The 19,722-nt window shown below is 44.9% G+C and overlaps 1 protein-coding gene across 2 annotated transcripts in view; it reads left to right on the forward strand.

Annotated features, from left to right (window-relative positions):
* Positions 1-19,722, forward strand: part of PEX6 (peroxisomal biogenesis factor 6) — a 369,373-nt gene that overhangs the window by 232,602 nt on the left and 117,049 nt on the right. For both annotated transcript variants that reach the window (XR_004538689.1, XM_033936158.1), the window contains exon 11: positions 17,059-17,264. Coding sequence is in view for 1 of the 2 variants with exons in the window: in XM_033936158.1 (XP_033792049.1) it covers positions 17,059-17,264 (206 nt within the window). In the remaining variant the exon portion in view is untranslated. The remainder of the gene's footprint in view (positions 1-17,058; positions 17,265-19,722) is intronic.

Here is a 19,722-nt window from a genome sequence, read left to right on the forward strand (position 1 = left end):
CTCAGCTAGGCCGCTTTATAATATTTCAAAAGGGACGGCACTGCCAGGCCACCAAATTGATCTGTGAGTGCTTACAGGCCCCACAAAAGCAGAAATTCGCTGAGAAATCAGGAGACTGAAAAAGAAATAGAAGATGGTGCAGAATCATCATCTTCAATTATCATCAAAACCTATCTCTTTGACAAATTTCTCTGATTCCTCCCTGCCTTCTTGTATCTCTGACACACCTATTGCATTTCCAACTACTCTACCAATGTAACTGACAATATTCTCGGTAACATCGCTGTCTGTGTACATTCTCTTCCTATATAAACTGCTCTGAACTGCTTCTGGTATTGCGGTATACAAAATAAAGTTGTTATTATTATTATTATCTTAACTATCTCAATCCTACCAAGCCATTAAAAGCAAAATTTTTCCCCAAAATTCAACTCTTCTTTAATTCTCCACTGCCTAGATTTTAAGCGGTTTATAAATGTTTTAAATAAATAAAAATAAAATAATTTGAGTCATAAAGGTGGAGGGCAGGAAGGCCTATATGAATTCCCAAGTAGCGCATAGCTCCTTTCACCCAGTGGAAGGGAAAGAGAAGGCTTAGGATCCTTTCTCAGTCAGGGAGCAGAGTGATGTTTTAGCAGCTCTGATTTGGACATAATCACCCGGAAATCCGAGAGTCTACCATAACGCAGTAGCTCCTCCTTGATCACTGCCAGAGATCTTTCAGGCTCAGTTAAGGTAAACAGAATATTGTCTTCGAATAAGCTAATCTTATACTCCCCCCCTCTCCCCCAGGGGTCCGGACTCCTACTATATCAGAATTCTCCCGTATCCTCTGGGCTAAAGGCTCCATCACCAGAGTAAAAAGAATTGGGGACAGAGGGTATCCCTGCCTTGTCCCCGCGGCCAGCGGCCATCTCCCATTAACTTTCACATGCCCTTTTGAGCCTTTGGGACCTGCATGTTTAAGGACCTTACCGGGATACAAGCTATACCGCAGTGACAGTGTAGGACAAAAAGATGGGGGTATTGCCCTATACATAAGAACATAACATAAGAACATAAGAAGCGCCATCTCTGGATCAGACCTTCGGTCTATCAAGTCCGGCGATCCGCACACGTGGAGGCCCTGCTGGCCTGGCGTACACCTGGCGTAATTTTTAGTCATTAGACTCAAAGATATAATTACCCGAAGTGGTTCAAAAACACACTATACTAAACTAATCATAAATACCACTTCCAGACAGGATGTATCCAATATATATCTAAATATAAATATTCATTCAGGAAAAGGCCTCAGAATCGGAGCATACATACAGTCCTATCACAGACTGAGACTTCAATGTAGCAGCTCCTTCCTCCAATCATTGGCCAAAAAACCTGAAAAACTCTTTAATTCACTTAAATTATTTTTAAATCAATATATATACTTTTTTTAATTATTTTCAAACTTATGGATACACCTCTCTGATGGTTTGGGAGAGAATATTTGACAACTAGAGCTCAGGTACTTATCTCAGTGTTGTCATTGCTGGTTCACATATAACTTGTTCACTGCCAATATGTTGCCGACGTGGCCAACGTTTCATGGACATAACATTCGGTCCACTGCTTCAGGGCCAGAGGCAGAAACATTAAGGCATCTAAAATATAATTCAAATCATACCATAAGAGTATTATCATTCATACTTTTCTTCTAATCAAAGATATTCTAACTTACTTCTCAGTTAATCGTTGTCAAAGGCTCTGAGATAAGTACCTGAGCTCTAGTTGTCAAATATTCTCTCCCAAACCATCAGAGAGGTGTATCCATAAGTTTGAAAATAATTAAAAAAAAGTATATATATTGATTTAAAAATAATTTAAGTGAATTAAAGAGTTTTTCAGGTTTTTTGGCCAATGATTGGAGGAAGGAGCTGCTACATTGAAGTCTCAGTCTGTGATAGGACTGTATGTATGCTCCGATTCTGAGGCCTTTTCCTGAATGAATATTTATATTTAGATATATATTGGATACATCCTGTCTGGAAGTGGTATTTATGATTAGTTTAGTATAGTAATTTTTAGTCACCCATATCCTTCTATGCCTCTCTTAAGGAGATGTGCATCTAGTTTGCTTTTGAATCCTAGGACGGTTGATTCCGCAATAACCTCCTCTGGGAGAGCATTCCAGGTATCAACCACTCTCTGTGTGAAGCAGAACTTCCTGATATTTGTCCTGAACTTGTCCCCCTAGCTTCATTTCGTGTTCTCTTGTCCATGTCAAATTGGACAATGTAAATAATTTTTTCTGCTCTGTTTTGTCGATTCCTTTCAGTATTTTGAAGGTCTCGATCATATCCCCTCGCAGTCTCCTTTTCTCAAGAGAGAACAATCCCAGTCTCTTAAGTCGATCCTTGTATTCCAGTTTCTCCATCCCTTTTACTAGTTTTGTTGCTCGTCTCTGCACCCTCTCCAGCAGTTTTATATCCTTCTTTAGGTTGGGAGACCAATGTTGGACGCAGTATTCCAAGTGGGGTCTGACCATCGCTCTATAAAGTGGCATTATGACCCTCTCCGATCTACTCATGATTCCCTTCTTTATCATGCCCAACATTCTATTTGCTTTCTTTGCCGCCGCCGCACATTGTGCTGACGGTTTCAGGGTCCTATCTATCAGTACACCCAGGTCCTTTTCTTGTTCGCTCTTATCCAGAGTTGCACCTGACATTCTATACTTGTGTTCTTTATTCTTACTGCCTAAATGCATTACTTTGCATTTCTCCACATTAAACTTCATCTGCCATTTCTTCACCCATTTCTCTAACTGACACAAGTCGCTCTGGAGTTCCTCGCTATCCTTCTGCAATCTGATTGCCCGGCATAGCTTTGCGTCATCTGCAAACTTGATGATTTCACTGGATTTTCCTTCTTCTAGGTCATTGATATAAATATTAAATAAGATCGGCCCAAGTACCGAGCCCTGGGGTACACCACTAGTCACTTTCTCCCAGTCGGAGAACTTCCCATTTATGCTCACTCTGTCTTCTGTTCTCCAGCCATTTGCCTATCCATCTTTGTATATCCCCTCTATTCCATGGCTTTGTAGTTTTCTGAGAAGTCTTTCGTGTGGAACTTTGTTGAACGCTTTCTGGAAGTCTAAGTATATTATGTCCACTGGTTCTCCACTATCAATTTGTTCGTTCACGGTCTCAAAAAATTGAAGTAAATTCATTAAACATGATTTCCCTTTCCTGAAGGCTTTCAATAGGTCGTATGTATCCAAATGCCGGACTATGCTATCTTTAATCAATGCTTCAACCATCTTTCCAGGGACAGACAGACGTACAGACAGATCTGTAGTTGCCCGGTTCTTCTCTCGATCCTTTTTTGAAAATTGACGTGACATTCGCTATCTTCCAGTCATCCGGTATCTGTCCAGTTCTAATTGTCAGGTTGGCTTTTTTTGTAATAACTTTCCGATATCAACCTTCAATTCTTTTAAGACTCTCGGGTGAATTCCATCCAGTCCAGGGGATTTGTCACTTTTAAGTTTGTCGATCTGGACTGGCCCGCCTGGTTTCTACCAAAACAGGCCCCTGAAGGGTTTAGGCCCTGAGGACTGAGCAGGGGGCGAGAGTTACCACTCACCCGGAGATTGGTGACGTATTTTTTCGCTATTTTAATAACCTCTATGCCCCCCGTCAGAGGAGGGAATGACGGCAGGCCCCTATTTGGATGGGATAGCGTTGCTCCGTATCTCTGAGACGGACAGGGAGCATCTGAACACTCCCAAATCGCCTGAGGAAGTGTATTGGGCAATAGGGAACAGTCCTCTGCTGAAGGTTCCAGGTGAGGATGGCATGCGTATCGAATTTTATAAGCTTTTGGGGGAGGAGATTGTCCAGCCCCTCGCTCGGATGTTTAATGTTATGGTGGAGCAGAGGCTTTACCCGAGGGAATGAATAGGGCATGCATATTGCTGTTACCTAAACCGCATAAAGATCCTGAACTGGCCGGCTCCTACCATCCTATTTCTTTATTGAATACGGAGGTCAAATTGTTAGCAAAAATTATGGCAAAGCGGCTGGCTGTTATGCTTCCCTCCCTTATCCACGAAGCTCAGGTGGGATTTGTGAAGGGTCGAAATGTAGCAAAAAATGTACGCAAATTCTTGCTGTCTTTGGAATGGTGGGCGGCGGGCGATCTCCCATCGGTGTTGGTTAGCTTTGATGCCGAGAAGGCGTTTGTTCAAGTGTGGTGGGCTTTTCTTTATGATACCTTGGCGGCCTATGGTTTTGATGATTTTTTTTGTATCGGCGGTGCGCACATTGTATGCTCTTCCTCAGGCTAGAATAGTGTTGAAGGATTTTGAAATGGACCGGTTCCCGATTTCTAGGGGGACGAGACAGGGTTGTCCCTTATCTCCATTGTTGTTTGTGCTCACATTGGACCCCCTAATCTGGGATATACATGAAATGCTGTCTATACGGGGGATTGATATTGGTGCATCTTCTTTTAAATTATCGGCCTTTGTGGATGATATTTTGGTTCATTTAACGGATCCATTGTCCTCCCTAACGGCCTTGTTGGAGTTGATCAAAGAATATGGAGACTTTGCTGGGTTCCACTTCAATTTGGATAAATCGGAGGCATTGGCATCCTCTGTGGCGGTTCAGGCCCAATGGGGGACTGGGTTCCCCCTGACATGGGTGCAGGGCCAGTTTGTGTATTTGGGGACTTTAATGACTATGCCGGTTCACCGTTTGTATCACCTTAACGTGGATAAGCTTCTGCAACAGACGGATCTTCTGATGGATACCTGGAGTGTCCTGCTCCTATCTCTGATGGGGCACATTTGTATGGTATGGATGTTCATTTTTCCCAAATGGCTCTATGTACTGCAGACTTTGCCGCTCTGTTTGTTGAAGAAAGATTTACGCACTCTTTATAAAAGAATTTCTCGCTTTTGCTGGGTGGCCAAGAAACCAAAATTGCAGATATCTCAGTTGCTGGGGAATTGGCAGAGAGGGGGGGGGGGGCTTACCGGATATAAGGGTATACAATTATGCATGTTTGCTTCACCACATGCGTGATTGGGTGAATTTGACCAGTACTTACACCCCTCATTTGATGGAACGTGCGTTTTTTGTTCCCTATGATGTGTTTGCGCTCTTACATAGTCCACGGAGGGCATTGCCCCCTTCTATCCGATCCAGTATAATATTTAGAGCATTGCAAGCGGCCTGGCGTTGGCTCGTGCAAACCCTGGGTGGGGATTCGACGGTTACGGATCTCTTGCCCTTGCGGGGTAACTCTGCCTTCCCCCCGGGACGGGACTCCAGAGAGTTCCTGTCCTGGAAAGCGCAAGGGGTCTTTTGTTTGGAACATGTTTTGGGGAATAATGGGGAATTGTTGGCACATGCAGGTTTGCTGGCTAAGGTGGAGGAGACCTGGGGCCACGCAGTTTGTGTATCTTCAAGTGGAGCACTATGTGGGATCCCTCGATAGAGCACAATTGCGATTACATATGGGGGCCAGGCTGCGGGAATTGTTTGCTCGGGAGGAGGGGGTGTTCCTCTCGGTGTCTAGCATTCATTCTAGCTTGCAAGTGTTACAACCAGTCAAAGATTACCGGAACATCCAGGGTAAATGGGAGGGGAATTGCAAATTAATTTGGGACAATGGGATGTAGCCCGTACCTTGAGGGCAACGCCAGGGATTACCCCATGTGCTTGGTTGAGGGAAATGCATTATAGGGTGACATTGCGCGCATATTACACTCGCACACAGTTGTATTATAGTGGGGTCTCCCTACGCCTCTGTGTCATAAATGTGGGTCGGGGGACATACTTTGGGTCATGCCTTCCGGACCTGCCCCATCATCCAGCGCTTCTGGAGGCATATAATCTCTTACATGTCAGGGTTGATTGGGAGAGCCCTGCGCAGTACCCCGGCCCACTTTGTTCTGGATTTGCCAGAGGCTTTTGGCCATCTGCCTAGGGGGAATCGGGCTCTGTGTGGGAAGATGAGTTTACTGGCCAGGAAATGTATTCTTCAATGTTGGACGGTCCCTGACCCTCCGGCGTTTTGGCATTGGCGGAACCAGTTGCATCAGTTGACCATCTGGGAGGCGCAAGATGCGGGAGGGGCTAGGAAACATAAGTTGTTGTTCCTGAATATTTGGGAACCTTATTTGCTAGCTTTGCATCCAAAGGGCCGCAGTGCGGTATTGAGATGGGTGCCCTAATATGGGTGCCCGGATAGTTGGGCTGGGAAGTACTGGCGAGTATTGGTGGGGAGGGGTGGGGAGTACATAAGAACATAAGCAGTGCCACTGCTGGGTCAGACCACAGGTCCATCCCGCCCAGCAGTCCGCTCCCGCGGCGGCCCAACAGGTCACGACCTGTCTGAATCACCCCTTGGTTTCAGTACCCTACGATCCCTTTGTCCCTCAGGAATCCGTCCAATCCCTGTTTGAATCCCTGTACTGTATTCTGCCTGATCACTTCCTCCGGGAGCGCATTCCATGTGTTCACGACCCTTTGGGTGAAGAAAAACTTCCTTGCATTTGTCTTGAACCTATCCCCCTTCAGTTTCTCCGAGTGCCCCCTCGTACCTGTTGTCCCTCTCAGTCTGAAGAACCTGTCCCTATCCACCCTCTCTATGCCTCTCAGGATCTTGAAGGTTTCTATCATATCTCCCCTGAGCCTCCTTTTTTCCAGAGAGAAGAGACCCAGCTTATCCAGCCTCTCGGCGTATGGGCAGTTTTCCAGCCCTCTTACAAGCTTCGTTGCTCTCCTTTGGACTCTCTCAAGTACCGCCATGTCCTTCTTGAGGTGCGGCGACCAATACTGAACGCAATATTCCAGGTGCAGGCGCACCATCGCCCGATATAGTGGCATGATGACTTCCCGCGTCCTGGTTGTGATACCCTTCTTTATGATGCCCAGCATCCTGTTGGCTTTTTTCGACGCTGCTGCGCACTGTGCGGATGGCTTCATTGATGCATCCACTAGCACACCCAAGTCTCTCTCAAGTCCGCTGTCTATATGCATGACCTTGCATTTCTCAACGTTAAAGCGCATTTGCCATTTGTTTGCCCAGTCTTCCAGCTTGTCCAGGTCCCTTTGCAGGTCCTCACATTCCTCCCTGGTCCTAACCCTGCCGCAGAGTTTGGTATCGTCCGCAAATTTTATAACCTCGCATTTTGCCTCCGTTTCCAGGTCGTTGATAAATATGTTGAAGAGCAGTGGCCCCAGCACCGATCCCTGCGGCACACCGCTCGTGACTCCCCGCCAGTCAGAATATTGGCCCTTCACTCCGACCCTCTGCAGTCTACCCGACAGCCAGTGCTTGATCCATCTGTGTACATCCCCGCCCACCCCGTGGTTCCACAGCTTCTTAAGCAGCCTTTGTACCTTTGGGGAGGGAGGGGGGTTGGGGTGGGGATGAGGGATATGGGAAGGTTCTGGGACTTTGATACGGACAGGGTACAGGGGATTCAGTGTGGGGGGGGGGGGGTGTGGCATTTTCAGGGCTCATCAGAGTCCAGGGCCTCGGAGTGCCTTTCCGTTCTCCTTACTCATGTACGTTCTCAGTAGTGTGAGCGGGGGGGGGGGGGGGGCAGTTTGGTTGATATTCCTTTTGTTTTGTCCTTGTATGTTCTTCCATTTTATATGATGCATAGTTGTTTGTACTGTGCATCTTAGTGGTGCCTTACTATTGTGTTGCTGTTGTTTGCATCAATAAAAATTGTTTGAACCTAAGTTTGTCGATCTGGTAGTAAATCTGGTCCAAGTCCACTTCTACTGTGGTGAGGCTGTCTTCTATTACTCCTTTAAACACTTCCACTGCTTCTGGTATTGTTGTGGTGTCCTCCTTTGTAAAGACAGACGCAAAGAAGGAATTTAGTCTATCTGCAATTTGTTTGTCTTCCTTGATGTACCCTTTTCAAAGAAGGAATAGAGTCTACCGGAGAGAACACGCTGGAAACAAAAAATAAGTTAGAGACTCTATGGGCCAAAATACCGGGAACAAATGGAATGGAAACAAAAATTGACATCAACTCCCAACTCCCCAGGCAGTCCGAGGAAAATGATGGAGAAATGGCGGATGAGATTAAACACAACTGCAAGGCAATGCAGTTATCATGGGCGATTTCAACTATCCGGGGGTATATTGGAACCTAGGCACCTCCGGTTGCAATAGGGAGACCAAGTTCCTGGATTGGCAATTGCTTCCTGGAACAACTTGTCAAGAAAAATATGAGAGGAAATGCAATTCTAGACTTAATTCTAAATGGACTGCGAGGACCGGCTCAAAGTGTAGAAGTAGAGGGGACGCTGGGAACCAGTGATCACAATATGATCTGCTTCGACCTGGATGTAGGGGCAAAATGTCGATCCAGAATAACGGCCACGGCACTGAACTTATGAAGCGATGAGACTCATGGTGTGGAAGAAGATTAAGAAGAGGATAAGCACTGTAAAAATGCTAGAGCAAGCATGGTCCCTTTTTAAGGACACAGTCACCGAGGCGCAAAATCTATATATACTGCGTAGCAACAAGGAATCCAAGAGGGAAAAGAACAAGGAACCGGCGTGGCTCACTGTAGCGGTGAAGGAAGTGATCAGAGACGAGAAGACTTCGTTTAAGGAATGGAAAAGGTAATAAACGGATGAAAACTGGAAAAAGCACAAACAACATCAAAGCAGGTGCCATAAGTTGGTAAGAGGGGCCAAAAGAGACTATGAGGAAAAAATAGGAGGCAAAAAACTTCAAGCCGTTCTTTTGATATATTAAGGTGAAACGACCCACAAAGGAAGCGGTGGGGCCGTTGGATGACCATGGACTAAAGGGAGTACTAAAGAAGGACAAAGCCATCGCCGACAAACTGAACACATTTTTTGCATCTCTATTTACCGAAGAGGATATATACAATATACCAAAAGCCGACAGGCTATACGCAGGAAACGAAGAATGGAAATTGACAGGGTTGACGGTCAGTCTAGAAGAGGTATGCAGGCAGATTGATAGGCTTAAAAATGATAAATCCCTGGAACTGGACGGCATCCATCCGAGGGTAATAAAGGAACTGAAAGGAATGGAAAAGGTCAAAAACTGACGAAAACTGGAATAAGCACAAACAACATCAACGCAGGTGCTACAAGGTGGTAAAAGGGGCCAAAAGAGAAAAAAATAGCCAAGGAGGCGAAAAACTTCAAGCTGTTCTTTCAATATATTAAGGGGAAATGACCCGTGAAGGAAGCGGTGGGGACCATTGGATGACCAAGGAATAAAGGGATCGCTAAAGGAGGACAAAGCAATTGCCGACAGACTGAACACATTTTTTGCGTCTGTATTTACCAAAGAGAATATACACAGCATTCTGGAATCCATCAGGCTACATGCTGGAAGCAAAAACGGGAAACTGACAGGGTTAACGGTCAGTCTAGAAGAGATATGCATGCAGATCGATAGGCTTAAGAGCGATAAATCCCTGGGACCGGATGGTATCCATCCGAGGGTCATCAAGGAACTGAAAGGGACCATAGCTGAACTGCTTCAACTAATAGCCAATCTGTCGATCAAATTGGGAAAGATTCCGGAGTACTGGAAAGTGGTGAATGTTACACTGATCTTCAAAAAAGGTTTGAGGGGATACCCGGGAAACTACAGACCGGTGAGTTTGACCTTGGTACCGGGAAAGATGGTAGAGGCGCTGATAAAGGACCGCATCATTGACCACCTTGACGGACACGGTCTGATGAGGACCAGCCAGCACAGTTCCAGCAAAGGCAGATCTTGTTTGATGAACTTGCTGCACTTCTTCGAGGGAGTAAACAGGCAGATAGACAAGAGTGACCTGCATGAACGACTACTTCGAAAAATTGTGAGCCATGGAATCGAGGGTGATATACTCGTGGATTAAAAACTGGTTGGTGGATAGGAAACAGAGAGTGGGGTAAATGGACAATACTCAGACTGGAAAAGTGTCACGAGTGGAGTGTCGCAGGATTCGTTGCTTGGGCCCGTACTCTTCAACATATTTATAAATGACCTGGAAATTGGTACGACGAGCGAGGTGATTAAATTTGCAGACGCAGAAGGATTGCAAAGACCTGCAATGTGACATAAACACGCTTGAGGAATGGGCCGCAATATTGCAAATGAGGTTTAACTTGGGTAAGTGTAAGGTGATGCATGTTGGTAACAAAAATCTTATACACGAATACAGGATGACCGGTGCAGTATTCGGAGAGACCCCCCAGGAAAGAACATAAGAATTGCCGCTGCTGGGTCAGACCAGTAGTCCATCACACCCAGCAGTCTGCTCATGCGCCGGTCCCCAGGTCAAAGACCAGTACCCTGACCTAGACCAGCCCTACCTGTGTTTGTTCGGGTTCAGCAGGAACTTGTCCAACCTTATCTTGAATTCCTGGAGGGTGTCTTCCCCTACAGCAGCCTCCGGAAGAGCATTGCAGTTCTCTACCACTCTCTGGGTGAAGGAGAACTTCTTTACATTTGTACAAAATCTATCCCCTTTTAACTTTAGAGAGTGCCCTCTTGTTCTCTCTACCTTGAAGAGGGTGAACAACCTTTCTTTATCTACTAAGTCTATTCCCTTCATTATCTTGAATGTTTCGATCAAGAGAGAATAGGCCCAGCTTCTCTAATCTCTCACTGTACGGCAACTCCTCCAGCCCCTTAAACATTTTAGTCGCTCTTCTCTGGACCCTTTCAAGTAGTACCGTGTCCTTCTTCATGGATAGTGACCAGTGCTGGATGCAGTATTCCAGGTGAGGGCGTACCATGGCCCGGTACAGCGGCATGATAACCTTCTCCGATCTGTTCGTGATCCCCTTTATCATTCCTAGCATTCTGTTTGCTCTTTTCGTCGCCGCCACACATTGTGCAGACGGCTTCATTGACTTGTCAACCAGTACTCCCAAGTCTCTTTCCTGGGGGGTCTTTCCAAGTACCACCCCAGACATCTTGTATTCGTGTATGGGATTTTTGATACCGACATGCATTACCTTACACTTATCCATGTTGAACCTCATTTGCCATTTTGCTCCCCATTTCTCAAACGTGGTTATGTAACGTTGCAGGTCTTCACAATCCCCCTGCGTCTTCACTACTCTGAATAACTTCGTATTGTCTGCAAATTTGATCACCTCACTCATTGTACCCATTTCCAGATCGTTTCTGAATATGTTGAAGAGCACAGGTCCAAGCCCTGCAGCACCCCACTGGTGACATTCTTCCAGTCCGAGTATTGTCCATTTACCCATACTCTCTGTTTCCTATCCACTAGCCAATTTTTAATCCACGTGAGTATTTCACTCTCGATTCCATGGTTCTCAATTTTCCTAAGAAGTTGTTCATGCGGAACCTTGTCAAACGCCTTCTGAAAATCCAGATATACAATGTCGACCGGGTCACCCTTGTCTATCTGCCTGTTTACTCCCTCGAAGACAGTCATCTCCCCATGATAGTCATCATGCCACTGTATCGTGCAATGGTGCGCCCGCATCTAGAGTACTGCGTCCAATATTGGTCGCCGTACCTCAAGAAAGACATGGCAATACTTGAGAGGGCCCAGAGAAGAGCTACGAAAATGATAAATGGCATGGAGGACTGTTCATACGCTGACAGGCTGGACAAGTTGGGATTCTTCTCCCTGGAAAAGAGGAGGCTTAGGGGAGACATGATAGAAACTTTCAAGATCATGAGGGGCATGGAGAAGGTAGATAAGGATAGATTCTTCAAACTACGGGGAACCACAAGCACAAGAGGGCACTTGGAGAAACTGGAAGGGGACAAGTTTAGAACCAATACCAGAAGGTTCTTCTTCACACAGAGGGTTGTGGACACATGGAATGCGCTCCTGGAGGAAGTGGTCGGGCAGAGTACGCTACGGGGATTCAAAGAGGGATTGGATGGATTCCTGAAGGATAGGGGGATTGAGGGATACAGATAAGGGTAGATAAGAGTATGGAAATAGTAAAGATAAAAACAAGGGGGCTATAGGGCTAAATCAAGTAAACATGACAGGTCATAGACCTGATGGGCCGCAGCGGGTGCGAACTGCTGGGCGCGATGGACCTCTGGTCTGACCCAGCGGAGGAAATTCTTATGTTCTTAAGAAGTGCAGCAAGTTCGTCAAGCAAGATCGTCCTTTGCTGAAGCCATGCTGACTGATCCTCATCAGATTGTGTCCATCAAGGTGATCAATGATGCAGTCTTTTATCAGTGCCTCTACTATATTTCCCAGTACTGAGGTCAGACTCACCGGTCTGTAGTTTCCTGGATCTCCCCTTGAACCTTTTTTGAAGATCGGTGTAACATTCGCCACTTTACAGTCTCCCGGAATCTTTCCCGATTTGATCGACAGATTGGCTATTAGCCGTTTCCGCAAAAAAAAGGTGAACAGAATGCTAGGAATGATTAAGAAGGGGATCACAAACAGATTGGAGAAGGTTATCAAGCCGCTGTACTGGGCCATGGTACTCTCCCCACCTGGAATACTGCGTCCATCACTGGTCGCCGTACATGAAGAAGGCTATTGTACTACTCAAAAGAGTCCAGAGAAGAGAGACTAAAAAGGTTAAGGAGCTGGATGAGTTGCCGTACAGTGAGAGATTAGAGAAACTGGGTCTCTTCTCCCTTGAAAAGAGGGGACATGATCGAAACATTCAAGATAATGAAGGGAATGGACTTAGTAGATAAAGATTGGTTGTTCACCCTCTGCAAGGTATAGAGAATGAGAGGGCACTCTCTAAAGTTAAAAGGGGATAGATTCTGTACAAATGTAAAGAAGTTCTTCTTCACCCAGAGAGTGGTTGAAATCTGGAATGCTCTTCCGGAGGCTGTTATAGAGGAAAACACCCTCCAGGGATTCAAGACAAAGTTAGACAAGTTCCTGCTGAACCAGAACGTTCGCAGATAAGGCTAGACTCAATTAGGGCACTGGTCTTTGACCTAAGGGCCTCCACGGGAGTGGACTGCTGGGCGCGATTGACCACTCATCTGACCCAGCAGCGGTCTTTTTGGTGGCCATTACATCTGCTATGCGTGTTTCTGAGCTGCAGGCTTTCTCTTTTAGGTCTCCCTTCTTGGAGCTCTCTAGGGAGTGGGTTGTGTTGTGACCTGTTCCTTCCTTTCAGCCAAATGTAGTTTCTCCTTTTCATGTCAATCAGGCAGTGGTCATCCCAGTGCTGGGTAGTTGGGAGGGCTCTTTAGAGCAGGAACAATTGCGCAAATTGGATGCCTGTCTGGTCCTTCACTCTTATATGCAGAGGACCCAGGAGATCAGGAAATCAGATCATCTCTTTGTTCTTCTAGTGGGTCCTCGTAAGAGGGATGGTGATTCCAAAGCAGGGGTCTCAAAGTCCCTCTTTGAGGGCCGCTATCCAGTCGGGTTTTCAGGATTTCCTCAATGAATATGCATGAGATCTATGTGCATGCACTGCTTTCAATGCATATTCATTGGGGAAAACCCGACTGGACTTTGAGATCCCTGTTCCAAGGTTACCGTTGTGCGCTGGATCAAGGAGACTATTGCTTCTGCATACCTTCTTCAGGAGAAACTCCATTAAGTTACCGGTATATAGTAATACTTTTAAAACAAATGGGAGAAAATATCTTGTCACACAACTAATTAAACTCTGGAACTCATTTCTCTTCATAAAATGCATTGACTTAGTCCAATTTAAAAAAAAACAAAAAATCACCTTATTTCCTTTGTTTTTTTTGTTTTCTTTCTTTATACTACAGGATGTGGTGAAATCAAAGTAAAAAAGTTTGGTTGTGGTTGGAATGGTGACTCATGTTTCCTCTGCGATTATGCCATGTTCTCAGTATCAAAATACCTAGATTATATAAAGTTAACAGAAAACTAGTAGATACGTGGAAAACGTTACAATATGTCAATAAGTTAACACCTATTCCAATTCACAAATCAACAAATCAAACTATTTGGCTAAACTCCAAGATTCAAATTGGCGGATTCAAGGTTATCTGGAAGCATTGGATGATAGCAGGAATACGTACTTTAGAGCAGTGGTTCCCAACCCTGTCCTGGAGGAACACCAGGCCAATTGGGTTTTCAGGCTAGCCCTAATGAATATGCATGAAGCGAATTTGCATGCCTATCACTTCCATCATATGCAAATCTCTCTCATGCATATTCATTAGGGCTAGCCTGAAAACCCGATTGGCCTGGTGTTCCTCCAGGACAGGGTTGGGAATCACTGCTTTAGAGGATGTTATATCTAATGGTAAACTGCTTGACTTTTCACAGTTGCAACATAAATTTGGACTTAATAAATCACAAAGTTGTAGATGGTTGCAACTGAAGCAGGCCATTCAGGCAGGGTTCCCTGAATGGAAAGATTTAAATAACCAGTATAGTTTGGAATTATTATGCTTTCAAGTAGACTTCCTGGGACACCAGGCCGCACAGTGGTATAAATTGTTAGCTGGATTTATAAATAAGAAACCAAAAACTGGTCTTAGGGATATTTGGAGTATTGAGATTAAACATCAAATTCCTGCACCTCAATGGCCACGAATCTGGACTTGGAGGATGAGATGTACAATGTCAGCATCTATGAGACAAACTTGGTTTATTCTGTTACATAGAGCATTATGGACCCCTGTTTGGTTACAAAAGTTGGACAACTCTAAGTCTAATAAATGTTGGCATTGTCATCTCGAAGCAGGGACTTTAGATCATTTATTGTTCTACTGTCCATTTATTTTGGCTTTTTGGAAATCAATATGGGGCCAAATAAATTGCTTATTAAAAAAATCCAGTGGCATTATCCTATGATACTGTGCTTTTTTGCATGTCAATGAGAGCTAAAAGTCAAGCTTTTTCCCCTTTTACCCTCCCTATTTCCACCTTTTTTCACCAACTTAAAAATCTGTCCCCTTTCTCTGTCCTTCACCTCCATAGAACTCCCTCTTCATTCCCCCTTCACTTATTCTTCCAGCTCCTGTCTTCAGCCCCTTTCTCTCACATGCCCCCTTTTGTAGCCCCCCTTCTCCCATCTCATCCTTTTTTCATCCCCAGCTCCCTTCTCTCACATATTCCTTTATAGCCCCCAAACCCAACCCCCTTCTCATACCTACTCTTCCAGCCCTCAGTTCTCCTCGAACGGTTGGGAGTGATCTAATGTGTGCAAGCGGCTGTAACACCGGCTTCTCCACCCGGACCCTGAGCACGCGCCGCGCTCCGCCCCTTAGCTACCCGGAAGTACCGGGCTTCACTCGCCTGCTCCCAGTGGGCCAAGAGAGAGGGGGGAGTGGCTGCCGTGGTGATCTGGCCGACTCCCTGGTGACAGGAGCCGCGGCGGCACCTTTAAAGTGAAAAAATAACTGTGGCAAGGGAGCCGGCCAACTGGCAGTTCAAGTTGGAGCTTTGGTCTGGCCTGCTCCCTGCCCGCCTTGCCATATTGTATTTTTTTATTTGAAAGACGCGGCGGTGGCTCCTCTCATGATCCCCACCTACGTCGGAAGTCTGACCCAGGCGGGGATCGTGAGATGAGCCACCGCCGCTTCTTTCAACTAAAAAATACAATACGGCAGGGAGCAGGCCAGACCAAAGCTCCAACTTGAACTGCCAGTTGGTCGGCTCCCTTGCCACAGTTATTTTTTCACTTTAAAGGTGCCGCCGCGGCTCCTGTCACCAGGGAGTCGGCCAGATCACCACGGCAGCCACTCCCCCCTCTCTCTTGGCCCACTGGGAGCAGGCGAGTTCAGCCGAGTAGAGGAAGCATTGATTGAGTTTTTCCCTATGTGGAGAAACCGCCGTGACAGGAGAGCAGGGAGTGAGTTTTTCCTATGCGGTTGTTTAGGGGGGGGGGGGGGGGTTGTGAACAGGAAGTCGAGCAGAGGCGGGAGTGAGCTGTTCAGCTTCCCCTATCTGGGCAAACCGCTCTGGCGAAAATGGAGTGAAGTGCCGCGCGGGGCATGCTGCAGTCTTGGCGGCCACGGACATACGGATTACGGAAGCACGCTGATAAGACTGCGCATGCGCCGCCTACGGTTTTATTATATAGATGACAGGAGTTGCCATACAACAAATTACGAGCAATTGGAAGAATTGGACGAGGCTTAATTATAGTTTTTGGTGGAATTCACTGTTATGTGTATAAAATGGAAAGAATATTAGCAATTCAGAAAAGGAATTTTAAGAAATTTCAGGAGATTTGGGAGCCATTAGCAAAATACTGTAATGTTTAATTAATGTTTTTCCCTATGTCATGCACATCCGGGAGGGGGGAGGATGGGGGTCTGTTAGATTAATAAATTTAGATATATTGGGGTTCATTATAGAAATTTTATGTGATTGCATTGTGATTGTTCAGGAGGGAGGAGGGACTAATTCTTTAATGGATATTAATGGAATATTAAATGTGTGTTATTGATATTTAAAATGTGGTATTTATGGTTACACTTACTGTAAGTTTTGAAAATAATAAAGATTTGGAAAAAAGAAAAGTTTTGGAAAAGTCCATAAACTGTTATTACTGTGGACACAGTTAATATAATCTTGCTGATCTTTGAGTTCTGCTAGATACTTGTGAGTTGGGTAGGCTACAGTTAGAGGCAGGACACTGGGCTAGATGGATCATCTATGACAATTTCTTCTCTGGTGGTGTTTGGTGTATTGTAAACAGGCTGTTTTAGGGCATCGGTGCAGCAATGGCTTTTTCCTGGTAGCCCATTTTTAGTCAACTATTTCCTTATTATGCATGCTAAAACAGCTACACCAGTATTTCAGTAGGAGTTGCTTGTTGATTTTTCTTTACATCCCTACAAAGTTTTCTGGCTTTCTGACCGTGTCTTGGTATTAGCAGAACCCATCATTTTTCACTTCTCAATCAGAGTTTGAACATACTGATTTATAAAGTTGAATGACTGCTTGCAGTTCTTTTGCTTGGGTTATTCCTCATTGCTCATACTTTGATATCTTTCTATCGCTGCAGATCCCTTCTGTCTACTGGTAGCATCTTGCTGGATCGCTTTGTGTATTGACGTGCATACTTTGTGATTTATCTGTCCTTCCAGATTCCTTCAGTATACTGGCAAGATGTTGGAGGACTCCAGGACGTGAAGAGAGAGATACTGGACACTGTGCAGTTACCTCTGGAGCACCCTGAGCTGTTGTCTTTGGGACTTCGACGTTCTGGGCTTCTGTTGTTTGGCCCCCCTGGTACTGGCAAGACCCTGTTGGCAAAAGCAGTGGCAACAGAGTGTGCTATGACTTTTCTGAGGTAATTTGGCATCTTAAGAACCAAGGCTAGATTGACATTCTTCTGACTTGGTTTCCCTACATGCTTATCTGGTAGCATTTAGTCTGATCTACATATGATGATTTAACATTGATTTAAGGCTCAGCCTTATACGTAAGAGTCTGCAGGCTCAGGTTTAAAGGAAGATATACTCAATAGATTGGTTATTGTAGTTTGCACAGAGGAGGCAGTAGATTTTATAAATGACCACTGGTATACAATGCAAATGCAGTCCACTGTAGCTTCACACTATACTCTGACTCCCAGAAGGCTCATCCAAAAAGGGCAGTGTCTTTATCGTCCCTCTAGACCAGGGGTGTCAAAGTCCCTCCTCGAGGGCCGTAATCCAGTCGGGTTTTCAGGATTTCCCCAATGAATATGCATTGAAAGCAGTGCATGCACATAGATCTCATGCATATTCATTGGGGAAATCCTGAAAACCCGACTGGATTCCGGCCCTCGAGGACCGACTTTGACACCTGTGCTCTAGACTGTCACAGAACGGATGTTCCTCTGCCAGCAGGTGGAGACAGACATATTGACTTTTGGCAGTCCCATCTGCAATCAGTCTGTTCTCAGTCTCCAGCAAGTGGAGGTGGCAAGCCTGTGCAATCTTTTCTTTGGTTAGTTAGGGCCGTTGGATCTGGTTAGTGGCCTTGTCCCTGTTTTTGTTGCCAGACAGAGCTGGAGGACCTTTTCAGGGGTCCATCTGATCTTAGGGGTGCCACACTTGGGAAGCTGTGTCCCTCCCTCCTTTTTCTCCCAACTCCCCAATTTTTTTCTTAGAGGAGCATCAGCTGTACGTCTTGCCAGAAACAGGCAAAGACTACAGCTTTGAGAGCCTGTGGGGTCTGCTCCTTTGTTAAAGTTTTTATTTAATATTTAAAAAAAAGACAAAGTACTGAGGCAGTGCCGGTCTGAAAGGAAGTCTCTAATCACCTTTAATTGAATTTCATTGCTAACCGGCACTTTTGTTTTTCCTCCCTAGAAGTTCTCAATAAGCACTTTTCTTTTTTTTTTTTTTTTTTCCAGTTCATTAGTTTTTATTGAATATTATAAGAAATTTACAGAAAGCAGTTCAAACACACAAAATCTGAATAAGACACAATGGTGTAGAAAAAGTCTATGTCTACAATCATTTACATACAACCAGATTAATAAAAAGGATCCAGGGTATTTGTAACTGCTAATAGAAGATATATGAAAGGCAGAAAAGCAGGGAAAGTGAAATAAGAGAGAGGGAAAGAAAGAGGGAGAAAAAGAAAAAGAGAGAGATAGATAGAGAGGCAGAAGTGTCTACTGGTTAGAATGAACATATGAATCTAAGAATGACCAAGGTGATTTATTTCGCACCATGTTTCTGGAGAGTCGAGAAATCATGTTTTTCTCATATGCATAAGATTCAAATTTGTGATACATGCTCAGAGAGTTCCACCAAAAGGTGTAGTCAAGTAGCGAGGATGATTTCCAATTTTTTAGAATATGCATAAGAGCTGTTACAAACATGGCATCAATGAGTTTAGGTGGGCAGTTTGTTTGTGCGAAACAAGGGTGTTGAGAACGAAGAATTACAATGTCCATGGAAATCTCTTCTGAACACTTAGTAATAGATTTTATAGTGTCCCAAATACGAATCCAGAAGGAGTGAACTATAGTGCAATGAAAAAGCATGTGATCAAGAGTTCCAGACTCTTTCAAACAATTCCAGCAGTTGGAGTCTTGTTTTAGCTTCGCTTTCCACATGCGAAATGGGGTCCATACTGCATTCCACATAACGAAGAACATTGATTGCGAGACTCTGGAAGATAGAAGAGGACGGTTTGTAGAGGACCAGAAAAGTTCCCAATCTATATCAGAAAGCGTAGTCTGCAGAATCGATTCCCATTGGTTCATTGATTGAGGTGAAAAGGTGAAAGAGTGATCTCTTAGAATACTATAAAAAAGAGATATCGCTTTACCCTTCATTAAGGCCAGAGTAGACCAGTGGTGAACAGTGTGGATAGAGGTCATAAAGTCAGGGCATATATGTACCTTAGACAGTATTCCAGTAAGCATGAGCCATTGGGAATGTATAGAGGATGGAATTGAATATGCAGAACAAAAAATATCAAAAGGAACGAATGAGGTGGAGGAGATTAATTGATGAGCAAACTCGACACCCGCCCGTTGCCACCTCTTCCATGAAAGGGATCTACCTTTATTTTGAATTTTAGGGTTATTCCAAAGGGACATGAGTGGGCTTTCGCTAACAGAGATCTCAGCCGTTGCATCTAGAAGATGAAAAGCATGCTGCGTTGCACTCAACAAGGAATACTTTCTCAAGTGTCTAGGTATTGACACTGTAAGGAAGCAGGAAACGTGCAGTGGTGCACTTAAAAAGCGTTCCATTTCAAACCATGCTGGTTGATCCTGAGGATTAGAATCAACGATCCAATAAACT

This window comes from Geotrypetes seraphini, chromosome 3, assembly GCF_902459505.1.
Source record: "Geotrypetes seraphini chromosome 3, aGeoSer1.1, whole genome shotgun sequence".
Taxonomy (NCBI): domain Eukaryota; kingdom Metazoa; phylum Chordata; class Amphibia; order Gymnophiona; family Dermophiidae; genus Geotrypetes; species Geotrypetes seraphini.